This window comes from Cervus canadensis, chromosome 15, assembly GCF_019320065.1.
Source record: "Cervus canadensis isolate Bull #8, Minnesota chromosome 15, ASM1932006v1, whole genome shotgun sequence".
Taxonomy (NCBI): Eukaryota; Metazoa; Chordata; class Mammalia; order Artiodactyla; family Cervidae; genus Cervus; species Cervus canadensis.
The window spans coordinates 57,555,652-57,571,463 of NC_057400.1; the positions used below are offsets into that span (position 1 = coordinate 57,555,652).

Here is a 15,812-nt window from a genome sequence, read left to right on the forward strand (position 1 = left end):
CACCAAATTTATTTCAGATATAAACAAAGCCCTTTCTGTCCCTGTGTGTTCAGAGTAAGAGCATCATATATAAGAGAAAAGTGAATATGGCAAATAAAATAAAATAATCAGTTAAAAATACGTCAATTTCCTTACAGTTTGACCATGGACATGGCATCAAGATTTCCTAATCAAGCAAAGGAGAAAGACCTATAAGAATTACAGAGCAAGTTGTCATGAATCACAAAATCCCTTAGTAATGTTCATGAAAAGTCTTAATATTATGAAGCAAAATCACTGGTATTTTTAATCTACCTCTGAAGACTTTCAGAAACATTTCTGAGTTATTCTGTTTTCCATTCGGAAATTCAGTCTCTCAGGATGCTGGCTTCAAAATCTTCACAACACTCATTTGAAAACTTTTATTTACCCTTCTGTCTCCCTCAACTTCTAACACTTACTAAAATGGAAAAAAAAATAACGATATCCAATAGCATGAGAAGTTGATACATTACTTGATTTAAAGGGATTCTTATAATTAGTCAGGAATCACTGAATCTCTGCCTCACATCAGAACCATATCACAGTAACAACTGCTGGAAGTTATCAAACCATTGCAGTCCAAGTGGCCTCCTGAAGCTGGGGTTAAAAGCTGGCCTCTGGAAATCAATTGTTCTCAGCAGAGAAGAATATTTCAGTGATATGGAAGCTGAAATGGAGACTATAATCTTTTGTGATTACCCTTGAGGCTGAAGCAAATGCAAAAAGGAAAGTCTATGAATTGCTGATAATTTCCTGGGATGCCTGATCCCCAGGAAATTGATATTACTCTTGCTTGTAACCAAAATGATGGTTCCCCAGAAAGTGTAGCTTCAAAGAACTCCACATCTGGGTGTCACAATTCTTCTTCAGAGGCTACTCATCCATTAAAGGGGCCGGGCCTGTGAAGCGGCAGCTCTCTCAGAAGACAATGGAGGGTCTGATTGCACAAGGAGTGATGAGCTATGTGCCACAGGCTCTTTCTAGAAAGTTCTTTTATGAAGGAACTGATTTAAAATGAATCTGTTTTAATCCCTCCCTTCCTGCCCCAGAAGTCTACAGATTGATACATTTCTCTGCTATTTCTGACAGCTATGGAGCTAGAATATCTTGGCTTGTATATTTTTAAAGTTGTATTTAGGCTAATGTTTATATTCTAAGAAAAAAGTTTTCACACATATGTACATATCTTTAAGGGCTATATAATATTTGGGGATAGAGTATAAACCTACCAGTCGCTTTTGAGGAAGCATTGAGTTTACAGGTAGATGTCACACTGAATTTACAATTAGATATTACTGCACAGGTTGCATGGGTTTTTCTCATATGATTGGCAAATTAAATTCAAATTAAATTGGCAAATTAAATAAAAAAAGAAGGCAGTATGGTGAAGAGAGTTCTGTAACAGTCAAAGATCCAAAGAATTTTTAGAATATAATTCCCTTATCAATACAAAAAGGATAAATGAACATGTGGACTATTTTGAGTTTAAAATATTTTAAATTTCCATTTTAACTAATATCAAATTGATTAATAAATAATGTGAGAATAAAGGTTCTATATTTGGAAGCCAACAGTAGTTTGAAAATATAACAGAAAATATGTTTGTGTCTTTGGTGTCAATTACAGTGTGTTACAGGTGCAAAGCTTTTCGGCTCAAAATATCTTTATACATGGCCCTTATAATCTAAATATTATTGGAGGTAAATGGAGAAAAAAGGAATCCAGCCAAACTAGTTGTGGTTATTCCCATCCTCCACTCAATATACCTCCTCCCCAACACTGCTCAAAATTCATCATTCCTCTTCATGGTTTTCAGGCAGTCAGGTGATTCTGGTCTTTAGGTATGCACTACTTTTATATCATTCAAGCTAACATAAATTGAGTACCTGCCTAGTGCCAGACATGACTTCTTCAAGCTGACTGTAAATTTAAAGCTCACGAATGAGGGCTTAGCCATATTCTTAGCATCGACCTTAGTTAGGACTGCTCTAATGCACAATTCTAGCCCCAGTGATAAACATACCTTGATTTATTTAAGGTAACTGGTTAAGAAGATGAGATCAAAGAGATAGAAATATTAACTAAAATATTTATATTATTTATAAGAATACAGCTTTTCTGTTTGGGAATCACCTCATAAACATCTCATTTGAAATTAATGGGTATTTTAAATTACTAAAAATAGGATGGTGGTATGTTATATTGTTTTGATTTTTTCACATTCACTAAATTCCAGAAATTTTCTAAACCGTCAGTCATATCCTCAATACTCCATAAATATAATAACTCAAATTTTCATGATGTCATGATATAGACAAAGAGAGTATTAATCACCCCTGGTTTTAGATTGAGGAAAAGTAGAACCAAGTTACTTTTTTCAAGATCAAAGAAAACAAGTCCATTGTGTGTTCTGACTCTTGTCAAGTGCTCCTTCCCCATGTAATGAAATAGACTGCCCTTCCTTTCTCTCCCCTCCACTCTGGTTCCTGCCCCCCAGGGTGGCACGAAGCAGAGTCCAAGGCCAGGTAGGACTGTCAGAAGACTCCCTTTGGAACATGTCAGGCAGCCTTATTTCTCAGATCACACGGGATGTTCCAAGTGGTTTTGGGGAGGAAGTGGGATAGAAATGCTGAATGACTGACTGACTAAATGAATGAATGCCACTGTTTCCTTTAGAAGGCAAGTACTTCAAAGTTGAAACTTAAGTACATATCATGTGATAATGGCTATTGGTAATCATTTTAGCATCTAGTAGCTTCAGCTCATTTTGGAAATGGAAATTTTGTGGATTTGATTATCATGACAACTAACCCTTTTAAAAAGCCTCTTGATGAAGGTGAAAGAGGAGAGTGAAAAAGTTGGCTTAAAGCTCAACATTCAGAAAACTAAGATCATTTTTGCATCTGGGCCCATCACTTCATGGCAAATAGATGAGGAAACAGTGGAAACAGTGGCTGACTTTATTTTTTTGGGCTCCAAAATCACTGCAGATGGTGATTGCAGCCATGAAATTAAAACACACTTATTCCCTGGAAGGAAAGCTATGACCAACCTAGACAGCATATTAAAAAGCAGAGACGTTACTTTGTCAACAAGGTCCATGTAGCCAAGGCTATGGTTTTTCCAGTAGTCATGTATGGATGTGACAGTTGGACTATAAAGAAAGCTGAGAGCAGAAGAATTGATGCTTTTGAACTGTGGTGGTGGAGAAGACTCTTGAGAGTCCCTTGGACTACAAGGAAGATCTAACCAGTCCATCCTAAAGGAGATCAGTCCTGGGTGTTCATTGGAAGGACTGATGCTGAAGCTGAAGCTCCAATACTTTGGCCATCTGATGCGAAGAGCTGACTCATTGGAAAAGACCCTGATGCTGGGAAAGATTGAGGGCAGGAGGAGAAGGGGACGACAGAGGATGAGATGGCTGGATGGCATCACCGACTTAATGGACATGGGTTTGGGTAGACTCCAGGAGTTGGTGATGGACAGGGAGGCCTGGTGTGCTGCAGTTCATGGGGTCGCAAAGAGTCGGACATGACTGAGTGACTGAACTGAACTGAACTAACCCTTTTACATATTATGGAAATTTGATGTCTACATAAGGAAAACAAAGAAATTAGACCCAGATACAAGTTTCGAATCGTTGGAGACTTTCTGTATGTATCTAATTATTTGTAAATCACAAGCCTGCGAAAGAGAACACATATATTTCCTACTCTACCTCTCAGATCTTCACTTGGCTCTAGAAACTGTCCCTAATAAGAGAAAACAAGTATGAGACTGACAAGACAAATTCATCTTCTGAATAGAATATACTGCAAGGCCTGATGTTAGGAGCCACGAGGATTTATTGGATACTTTAAATAATATGCCCCACATGAACAACCTGTGAGAAATACACACATTTAAATTCAGGATACTGTAGGGTGGAGAACCAGCTCTTGCCTGTCTGATTGTTTTTACTGCCCCCTTTTCATTGGCAGAGCTGTCTATGGGAAGAAATGAGAAGACTAGATTATATTCTACAACCTTCTGCTCTGCAAAAAGGGTACCACAAAGACACATGTAGCCTATTTTAAACATAGATGTGTTAAAAAAAATTTCATTGTAGTATGTCTTTAAAATACATTAAAGCCCTCTGATACTAGAATTCCATGAAAATAAGGTACTATTTACATAATTTATGTTCTTTCATGTTGTCTCAAGCATCAGAATGTAAAAAGGAAGGTAATAAAACTTAAATTGACAGCTAAACCTGTGAAAAAAAGTATTTTTCCAAGATCCCTACTGAGTTCCACAAAGATGTTGAAACTTCACAGATTGCTAAATAGCACTCCAATTCATCTTTAGCACCCTCAAAAGCCACTATAAATATAAAGGGATTAGAATATTCCAAAAGACATTTTTCCCTTCCCCAAAGAGATTTGAGATCTAATTCTGAATATAAGAATCTAGAGAGAAGAATAAAAAAAGGTCTGTGCTATTGATGGGTTCCCAAGCTTTTGATAAAGGTTTCTCAAGGAACACCACCATCAATTATTGTTTATAGAGCAGCTGATTTAGAAATACTGTTTCTGGGCTGGAAGCAATGTTTTGTACAATAATATTCTGCCACATTTTATATTTATTAAGCTCTCCTACTTTACCACAGGCAGAAAAAGGCTTGGTCACTGAAAGAACCTAGGAACAAGGTTGTTGTTGGTTTCTTCTTTTAATTAGCTGGAGATTTGTTAAGAATAAGATACATTTTTAAAAAAGAGGGCCTGACACAGACACTTTTGCCAAGTTGACTCTACTCTAAAAAATGCTGACCTGGGACAGCGCCAAGACTGAAGATTTGTCTTGCCAGAAAATCTGATGTGCCCTCCAAGTACACATAATCCTTGAAACTCTAGCACTGAAGATGAGGCTCCAGAGCCATGTGAGGTTGAGGCTAGGATAATGAAAGGGACACCAAAGAGGACACAGCATGGTGGAACTATGGGTTCCCCTTTTCACATGCTCCTGAAACCTTGTGATTCCTGACCCTGTAAAGGTCCATCAAGGTCTTAACCTGATGTTTCTTGGCAGATTTTATCAACTGACTTCACTATTCATTATAAGCAGAATGCTCTGTTATCTGATGACAAATTAAACAAGAGGAAGAAGTAATATCTACCAGATAGTGAAAGCAGTTTCTGTCTTATTCACTATTACTCCTCCTTAGCACAAAGACTGGCACATGTAGACACTCCACAAGTGGTTGTGAATGCATGTTTTTTCCTGGATGCCTTGAACAAATAATTTCATTAAGGACAGAGCACATATATGGCCACATATTATGTAAGCATACATGCATATCTACATACCCTATCAATAATACCTATATATTCTAAAAGGATTTCAAGAGTGAAAAAAGAAATAGGATATTTGAACACAATCTAAGGACTTCATTAAATTGATATAGATATCAAAGGCAGGTAAAAATGGAATGTTCTAGCTTACTTCAGGTTTCCTTATAGTAACATCTCATGAGAAGCATGGCATGAATTCACAGCAAAGTGAATATGAGCTTGATTCCTTATTTCTTTATTTTGGACCTCCTTGATAAATATATGATTATTTCTACTAAAAGAAAGAAAACATTTAAATAGTCATTGAAATCACAAACTATGAACGATCCAGAATCTCAAAGAATTTAGAACGATAAAATAAATGGTAAACATTTCTCTTTCTACAACTTGTTATGAATGATTCAAAGAATCATATAGCAATTTGGGACTTTATACAATAGAAATAAGCTTTATTCTTCTCCACATGTTTGTTCATGAGTCAGGAAAAAAATAATTTCAAGGTAGATAATAAAAATCCATTTTTTTCACAAAAATAAGATTATTGAGCCTCTTGCAATAAAGTATCAGTGACCTTCATTGTGCATAGCCTTTCCTGGAGGAGATGCAAAAACAAGGCAGGACTCACAAAGACATTTGAAATAAACAGGCATGGAAAATACTGCCAATCAGCAGAGAAACTGACAGATGACTGTGGTCTTATGGGGGCTCTTGATTATAGCTATAGCTCTGGAGTGTCACACAAATATATCTGTGCATATATCTAATACGTGACTGTCAAAAAGAAACTTGAAAAAGTTGGACATGATTTAGCAAATCAATAACAACAAAAACAAAAACAGTATACAGGCTGCATATGTGTCTTAGTCTGCTTGAGCTGCCATAACAAAATACCATGGACTGGGTGGCTGAAACAACACAAATAAATTCTCACAATCTTGGAGGCTTAAAGTACAAGATCAAGGGCACCAGCACAGTCAGGTTATGCTAAGAGCTGTCTTTCTGCTTGCAGATGGCTTCCTTTGCACTATGTTTTCACATGGTAGATAAAGGAATAGCTTTCTGGTGTCTCTACTTTAAAAGGGCACTAATCACCTTATGAGGGCACCACCCTCATGACCTCATGTAACTAATTATCTCTCAAAGGCCCAATTTCTAAGTATTATCAGGTGTTAGAGCTTCAATACGTGAATTTGGGGAGGACATATTCAGTCCATAATAGCATGTGTGTAGGTATGCCTACAAAATGGACCCATTTTATCATATTAAGTTGACATGATCCATTATGGTAAGTATGCAACTTATTTAAAATTTGAAGACATCTCTTATTAAGGATCAGTTCAGTTCAGTTCAGTTGCTCAGTCATGTCCGACTCTTTGTGACCCCATGAATTGCAGCATGCCAGGCCTCCCTGTCCATCACCAACTCCTGGAGTTCACTCAAACCCATGTCCATCGAGTTGGTGAAGCCATTCAGCCATCTCATCCTCTATCATCCCCTTCTCCTCCTGCCCCCAATCCCTCTCAGCATCAGGGTCTTTTCCAACGAGTCAACTCTTCACATGAGGTGGCTGCTGCTGCTGCTGCTGCTGCTGCTGAGTCACTTCAGTCATGTCTGACTCTGTGTGACCCCACAGACGGCAGCCCACCAGGCTCCCCCATCCCTGGGATTCTCCAGGCAAGAACACTGGAGTGGGGTGCCATTTCCTTCTCCAATGCATGAAAGTAAAAAGTGAAAGGGAAGTTGCTCAGTCATGTCCAACTCTTAGCGACCCCATGGTCTGCAGCCTACCAGTCCATGGGATTCTCCAGGCAACAGCGCTGGAGTGGGGTGCCATTGCCTTCTCCGATGAGGTGGCTAACCATGTATTATCCAGGTATAGAACACCAAGTATTAAATACCAAGTATTATCCAGGTAAGAGGAAGATAAAAATGGAATCCACAATAAATGATTGGGAGATTCTAATAGGAAGAAATAATTATATACATTTGACAGCTAAAAATAATCATGCACAGAAATTTAAGGATGACCATGAAGTACTTAGCAAATTGAAGTAAAGTGAATAACAAAATAAAGAAAATAGTTTTATTGGGATGCAAAAATTCATTCTTTCTGGCCTTTCTTGAACACTATTTTCACTTTATCTATTTTGGGGGGGGGTTTATTATATTATCTTGCCTTTTATTATTAATTCTATTTCTTATAAGTTTCTTGGGCACTATGGTACTCTTGTTTTAATTTTTTGTTTATTTCCTTCCCCAAACCCAGTACTCCTTAGTTCATATATTATGTTTTCATATGGAATGTTAATTCCCTAACTAACGACCTTGATTTTAAACTAAATGCTCCTAAGACTAGGACCTAGGACAAAGAATGCAGTTGATATTTGTAGAGTTTCCATACCATCCACACAGAGAAAGCCAGAACTATAGCTAGAGAAAAGTTTATATCTAATTACTCCTTTTAAACTAAAAAAGGATGACAATTCTCAGGAAAATAAAAGTAAACACCTGCTCTTATCACCTTGTCCTTAGGGCTCAGAAATGCTGAAATTCCCTTTGCTAGAAGGGGTACCAGGAACACTGAAAACTGAGGAACTGGAGCCCTTTCCTCTATCCTTCCTTCAAAGAAGTTTTATTGAGTAGCTCTGCCGGACACCAAATGTACAAAGATAAAATACAGCCCTTGTTCTCAAGAGTCCAACAGTCCAGTGAAGATTGGTGGTTAATCAGGGAGAATGTGGTGCAATTGGGAGTTACTTTGGGAATACAGAGGATAGGCACTTAAGTCAGACTGGAAGCGTCACAGAAAGTTTCCTGTGAAGGAGGCGCTATCTGTGTTGGGCCCTGAATGACAAATAAACCAAGGTTGGGTAGCATGGTGGAAGTGAGCCTCAGTGACTTGCCTGGCAGGAAAGCCTGTCAAGCTTTAAATAAAAAGGTCAAGATCTTTAAAAATTTCCATTTTGGTTTGCTCAGTCTTTCACCTGTAAGAGGCTCAAACAGTCCCTCTGTGAAGTACAACTACTGAAGAGCAGAGTTAATATCCTCATTCCCCAGACATGCACCCTTGACATATAGTCCACCACAAAATATCGGTGAGCCAAACCCCGTTTTCCCTAGCATGTCTCCTCAGAACTCTCCTTCAGAAGTGTTCTTGAATTTTTTGCTTATTCAAATGACAAAGATTTTGTCATTTGTAAGGGAAGATGGCCACTAACTGAATACTGTGAGGCATGTATCTTCATTGCATACAATTTAGTATAGAATAGCCACCTATTCTGCTTTCAGATATGACAGAATCCCATTTCATTCTTGCTGTGTTTACTGCGTAACAGTATCATACTCCACTATAAAAACAGGAGGAAATCATTACTTCACGTATGTATTTTAAATCCACTTAGAGAAAATAGCAAAACTTGGAACTTCCAAAGCTTTCAGCTATGGTCTCAGAGTACAGTGTTTATTCTTCTGATAATAGGTATGAGTTAAAACATATTTCTTATATTTACTAATATTATTCATGATTTAAAAATGAAGTGATTATGATAGCATTCATGTTGGTTCTCAAAGAGCACATAGACTACTGAGTAGAATATACTTTTAAAATTTGCTAACAAGAGATTATAACTTTTGAAAATACATTCTGCTTCATAGATATTGTTTGCAGAGGTCTATATTACACATTCAAAAAATCCTTTCCTCTTTCTGCTTAATGATTCTGCTGAAAATTGTCTACCAAGCTGCCAAAAAGAGCACAGATATCTTTTTTTTTTTTTTTTTTTAGAGCACAGATTTCTGATTGAGCTTTGTTCACACCGAATGAAGTGAGAGGTGACATGGACCAAAAGAGCCAAGGACACAGAAGAGCCAGAACATCAGTTTTGAAGTCAGAAGATTCTAATTCAAGACTCAGTTCTTCCTTCACTAATGCCTTTGCCTCATGTAGACAATACAAATAATAATCATGGTCGATTAAAATGTTCTAATGTCTGAGTCCTTTGAAGAATGTAAAATATCGCACAATACAATAATCCAGTATATTTACTAGTAGTGATGTAAAACTATTTTCCTAGGAAAATGTGGATAGTTACTTCTATGAAATTGCCCTGGGAAGTCTGTTGGGTGAATTAGACACTGGAATGGAAAAGATGATAGGAAAAAGATTAGAGTAATTAAAACTTCAAATCAGTGAAAAATCATAGGTAACCCAATGATCCCATTAATTCAATTTTTTTGCAAGACAATAGAGGATCTCACTTGCAATGATTTAATTTTTAATATATTACCAGAAGAACTCTCTATCCAATAAATGCCTTGGATATAATATAGAGAGAATAAAATGATTATGTCAGGCAGTTCTTTGCTATATTCTTCACTTTCGTGAAAAAATATTTTCATTTGAAAGTTACAAGTTTATTTGCCTCTAAGAAGAAAAAACAATGAAATTCTACTAGTAGAATTATTTCTTGGATTTTCTCAAATATTAATATGCTGCTGCTAAATCACTTCAGTCGTGTCCAACTCTGTGCGACCACATGGACTGCAGCCTACCAAGCTCCTTTGTCCATGGGATTTTCCAGGCAAGAGTACTGGAGTGGGGTGCCATTGCCTTCTCCCAAATATTAATATATCATATGGTTAAGAGCTATGGTGGCTCAGACGGGAAAGAATCTGCCTGCAATGCAGGAGACCTGAATTCGATCCCTGGGTCGGGAAGATTCTCCTGGAGGAGGGCATGGCAATCCACTCAGTATTCTTGCCTGGAGAATCCCATGGACAGAGAAGCCTGGTGGGATCTATGGGGCTGCAAAGAGCTGGGCATGACTGAGTGACTGACATCAGTGCACCTGTAAGCCCTACACAACATTAACAAGTCATTATAAGGCTTTTTTTTTCTTAACTTATAAAATATTCTTTCCACTGTTGCTTTACAGCCATTAAAAACAGAGGAATATATGTAAGACATTTAGAAGTTCTCTAAAAGTGACTTAGAGAACAGCACTAAACAGATGGTAGGTTCCTGTTGTATACGCACATAACATACTTCTAGAAGGGGCTGGAAGAATGCAGACCAGCCGCTGAGAGCACTTTTCTCTAGTGAAGGGAGTGTGTCTACAGCGGTAGGGAATGGTGACTTTGACATTTTGCTTTGAATGTTAATGTTTTATTTGAATTTCTGAAATAAGTACTACTTGTGTTAAAAAAAAAAAAAATACAGAGAGGTAAACCACCATAGGAGACATTTATGCTTACTCACATTTTCAGTTCTGCTTTCTGACAGTGACCGGACTTCTGCAGTGGTTATAAATGCTGTCTTTCAAATGTATATTAATCAAAACACGAGTATCTAATAAACGCTTTCAGAAGTAAAGCTTAATTCAATTATGTCTGGAATGAATCACCCATGTTTAGATAGAGGATAGAATAGGCATACTTCAGTTCATTCTCTAAAGTGGTACAAGATGTTGCTTTGGCATGGTCACTCCTGATGGATAAAATGACCAGGGCAGGTGTGATTTATCTTACTGAGCAGCTCCACTTCACTAGAAACAATGTTCATCGTTTTAAGCCTTTAAAAAAAATTGTGTGACTTGTGTCTGAAAAACCCCAAGAAGATGATAACATTCAACCATTACTTGCTAAGTCAAGGCCAGTGCTCTTTAAAAAGCTGGCTGACCAATGACCCTTTAATTACCTTACAAGGCCTAAGTTACGACAGAAGGCCTGTCAGCAGATTTTATTTACAATCCTTGAGGAAAAGTCCTGCTGCTGTTTTCACTTCATACAGAAGATAAATCTGCAGAAGGACATATCTGGCAGTGCTTCAGATGTCCACTGTCTGGTGATGTTGATAATGCAGTTCTTTTTCTTGATTATGGTAGCTTCTATTCTATAATGCCAGATCATTCATGTAGACCATCATACCCCAACCGGCTGTATTCATTGACTGAACAGACATAATTTATGCAATTATCTGAACTGGTTAACCTTCTACTGTAAGCTTAGAAGCTGGCTATGGACAGATTTTGGGCAGAATTCTATTGTTGAAGGGTGTCATGCTCCACGTGGCATACCTATAAAAACTGTCTTTCATTCAGATAAAAAAAAGGTTAGCTGCCCCAAATAAAGAACATTGGCAGTTACAGGTAATTCACTAATATTTATCATGTTTTAAAATGAATGTCAAAGTATCATGTGGACAACTAACATGTAGATCTAAAGTGCATTTTTTCTTTTTACTAATAGCATCAGATTCACATAATCTATAATAGCTTCCAAATAAAATTTGTTTGTGTAAGAGTCTTTATCTAAAAAAAAAAAATCTTCCAAATAAAAATGTCCCCAGGGAGATGAAACACACACTTTTTTTTCTTTCTAGAAGTAGGGAAAAATCAATGTGACTTGAGATCTCTAAATTGTGTTCCTGAGCATGGGAACAGCATCCCAGAAATAACGTAGGTTCTGAAGTCCCTGAAAAGTCTATCAAAACTGCACAAAGCAACAGGTGAAAGTTGCCTGCGTAAATATTTGTAAAACAAATATGCTGGGTTTTGTTTGGACTAATTCTCATGGGTGAAGCATTATCTTGCATAATACAGCTGAGTTGCATAACCAATATATGGTTTAAAATTACACACTTGGGCACAGGTCACATCTACTGCCTATTCACAACTGTAATGAGAGAGACTGAGGAGGAGATAAATAAGATGAAAATGCATGTACTCACTGTGTTAAAATTTGGAAAGAGCCCAACAGCAGAATTACTGTCCACTGGAAACGACATAAACGGTTTGATATCCAGTGAAGGCTGCATCATCAGGGTCGGTGCGCGCACAAGAGCAGGAAGGGTAGTAGTATGGCATGTACTGCCTGCCAAGAACAGAACAAAAATGAATTTAATCTCTTGCTCACGTCCATCTCCCTCCCCAACTCAAAGCACACAAACAAGACTGCTGAGCTGCAACCGCAAGCAAAGAGTTATGCTGAGTCGCTGGACATGACTTAGCAACTAAACCACCACAGTTATGCTGGCAGTCAGCAAATGGCACAGAAGGAGAAAATGCAGTTAAAAAGGGTCTTCTTGCTCAATGTCTAAGACAGTGATACAGGATGCTTCCCTATGGTGAAGGCCGGGGCTGCTCAGACTCTGCTGAGATACACAGTACACAGACCCTGTTGGCATGTGGGGCAGAATATCATCCTCTTGTTCATCTGTTGCCTCCAACTGGCCAAAAAACGTAGGAGAGAGGAGGGGCGGAGCCTCTTGAAGTCAGATGCTCTGTATTATTCATAATTATTGACTGGCCAGTGGGAGCATTTTATGCAAATCAGAGATAGGCATAGGGTTTTTACCCAAGGAAGAAACCTTGGACTCATAGTTCCGGTCTACTTCCAAGAAAGTTATCACTTGGACAATTTGTTCTCTAAAAAAACAATTAGAAGGTTGTCCTTAGTCTAGACACTGGAGAGTTAGAGAATCCAAACAGGGTGATGATGTGGCAGGGTTTTGGAGGGACACAGAGGAGTTGGAACCAAATTTTTTATTTCACCTTTTATTTCTAATGAGCCTTGTATTATTTTAGTAACTATCCCTTTAACAATTCTATTAGTTGTCTTTATATATCTGGTATAACCTGTCTGTAGGGGATTTAAAACACTTCTCTCCACCATAACACACATTTCTCTTTAGTCTATAGTCTCTACCTACTGCAGATCAGTAACTGCTAGTGCAGGTGGCTCTCTGGGAGACAGGCTCTGATATGCCCTTTTTAAACAAAATATGACAGGCATATAAAGATAAAATTCACACACTTAGAGTGTACAATTTAATGATTTTCAAATATTCAGAGTCCTGTGCAACCAGGACCATAATCAATATTAGATTTTCATGATCCCTAAAAGAAACTCCAAACTTATTAGCAGTCACACCCACTTTCTCCCAACACCTCCCGATCTTGGTAGCCACTGATCTACTTTCTGTCTCTACAGATTTGTCTTTTCTGGACATTTCACATAAATGAAATCACATAATATGAGGTCTTTTGTGACTGTTTTCTTTTACTTGGCATGCTTTTAAGATGCATTCATGTTGTAGCATGTATCAGAATTTCATTCCTTTTTAATGATTAATAATATTCTATTGTAGATGTACCATTTTCTATTATTTATTCATCAGTTGATGGATATTTGAGCTGTTTCCACTTTGGGGCCATTATGAATAATGCTGATATGAACATTTGTTTATAAATTTTTGTGTGACAATGTTTTTAGTTCACTTATATACACCTAAAAGTGGAACTGGGGATTGTTGGGTCATATGATAGTCAAATGGTTTAACCTTTTGAGAACTTTCAGGCTGTCTTCCAAAATGGCTAAACCACTTTATACTACCACTAGCAGTGTATGAAGATTCCAGTTTTCTCTGACATGCTGATAATATGCTGTGCTTAGTCGTTCAGTCGTGTCTGACTCTTTGGAACTCCATGGACTGTAGCCCACCAGGCTCCTCTGTCCATGGAGATTCTCCAGGCAAGAACATTAGGTGGGTTGCCGTGCCCTCTTCCAGGGAATCTTCCCAACCCAGGGATTGAACCCATGTCTCCCACACTGTGGGCAGATTCTTTGCCATCTGAGCCACCAGAGAAGACCAAGAATACAGGACTGGATAGCCTATCCCTTCTCAAAGGCATCTTCCCAACCCAGGAATTGAACTGGGGTCTCCTGCGTTGCAGGAGGATTCTTAATCAGCTGAGCTACCAGGGAGGTCTTATAGGACCACAAATAATTACATGCCTAAAATCCCCTGCTGACTTCAAGGAGAAATGAACAACATGGGAAAATGCTCCGACTATTAAAATTTTCATCAGTCTTTTTTCTTAGTGTCTCAGAATAGCTAAAATTTTTATTTCAGTGATTTTTTTGGGTAATGAATTTCCTTAATAAACTCTGCATCATTTTTGACATCATTCCAGAACATTATTGGCAATAGTATTAAAAGACTATCATACCTTATTTACATTGATCCTAAAAACAGGAAAAATGAGAAGGGTGTCTAAAGCATTTATCTCTAATGGCAAGTCTTTAGGTCAATCCATGCATTAAGGAATATAGAGTAGGACTCAGCAAAAAGAGAATCAGCTAAAAGTACAGATCAAACAGAGATGTTCTTTTTTTCCCCTGATGTCGAAGTAAATACTGTATATTTTTTTCACTTAAAAAAAAAAAATCCTTCTTTATTTGACATATATTTGACTGGCTGTGATGTGCAAGACCCTACAAAGTAAATACTTTGATCTCAACCGGGCATTCACATAACCACCTTGCATTTAATTACACGTCATTCTTCTAATTAGGCAATGTTACATTCCTTGCTAACTTCAGAGCTTGTAGATCCAAGATGATATATTATATCAATATGTCAAATGCTACAGAGGCATTTACTAAAATATTTATCTTAAAAGCTTTGCTTCAAAATCTTAGCTAAGTTGAAAGACAGATATTTCTTATATTAGATCATGACCTTTTACAATTTATAGCTATTATAGTTGTCAAAAGTCTAAAGTATAAAAGTATACAGTATACTTATAGCTGCCTGTTAAAAAAGAAAAGACCTAAAATGGAGTCATTTGTGCTAGTAGCTAACCCAACTGCAGTTACAACCTAGGAATATAAACCTATCCAAGAATGTAATCCTAACCAGTTAAGGTGGAATCTTTTGGTGAGCACCAATGAGGCAACTGGTCATGTGGGCCCTCTCCATCAACCAAAGGAAGATGAGGTAATCTTTCACACAGACCCCTTCTGTCCCCCATAGATAGGTTATTTAGGTTTGAAATATTCCCTTTTGTTTATGATCTTCCTGCCATGCCTTTAAAAGTCATCAACTACAAACTGTCCTTTGCCATTGGCACTGCCCAGCCTCCTCTACGAGGATTAAATCAGGCGCTGCAGCTGCTGACTTGCAGCACCCCCCTGAAAGGAGCTCAGACGTGCTCTGTGCGCTGAGAAAATCTGCCAGAACAGGTCTTCAGACAGATATTTTCAGGACCTGATATTTTATAAGGCCAATTCTTGCATCTCCTCATATCTAGAAAAGCACTAAAATCCTTTATGGTGACGTTGATTCCTCATGACTAGCAGAAACCTTCTGCAAAAAATATTTATTTGACTGCATGTACTCCCCCTTCACCAAAAGGACATACACACTGACTTTCCCCCATACCTCTTTGAAGTAGTTTCTCAGAGCTATCTGAATTGCTGTCTCCCGGGCTATAGTCTTCATTTTGCCCCAAATAAAACTTAACTCACAACTCTCACATTGTGCATTTTTTTTAGGTTGGCAACATCTTCCCTTTCTGTAGCCTGTTCACTGAGGGGATGCTGTCTGATGCATGAATCGTTCAATAAAGCCAATTAGATCTTCAACATTTACTCAGTCGACTTCTGTCTTTTAACATGCCC

General features: G+C 37.8%; 1 protein-coding gene across 8 annotated transcripts in view; it reads right to left on the bottom strand.

Moving 5' to 3' along the window:
* ZNF385B (zinc finger protein 385B) overlaps positions 1 to 15,812 on the bottom strand; it is a 333,103-nt gene that overhangs the window by 85,612 nt on the left and 231,679 nt on the right. For 7 of the 8 annotated variants that reach the window (XM_043487744.1, XM_043487745.1, XM_043487743.1 and 4 more), the window contains one exon: positions 12,079 to 12,221. The exons of the other annotated variant lie outside the window; for it this stretch is intronic. In XM_043487744.1, coding sequence (XP_043343679.1) covers positions 12,079 to 12,221 — 143 coding nt within the window. The remainder of the gene's footprint in view (positions 1 to 12,078; positions 12,222 to 15,812) is intronic. 8 annotated transcript variants of the gene reach the window in all.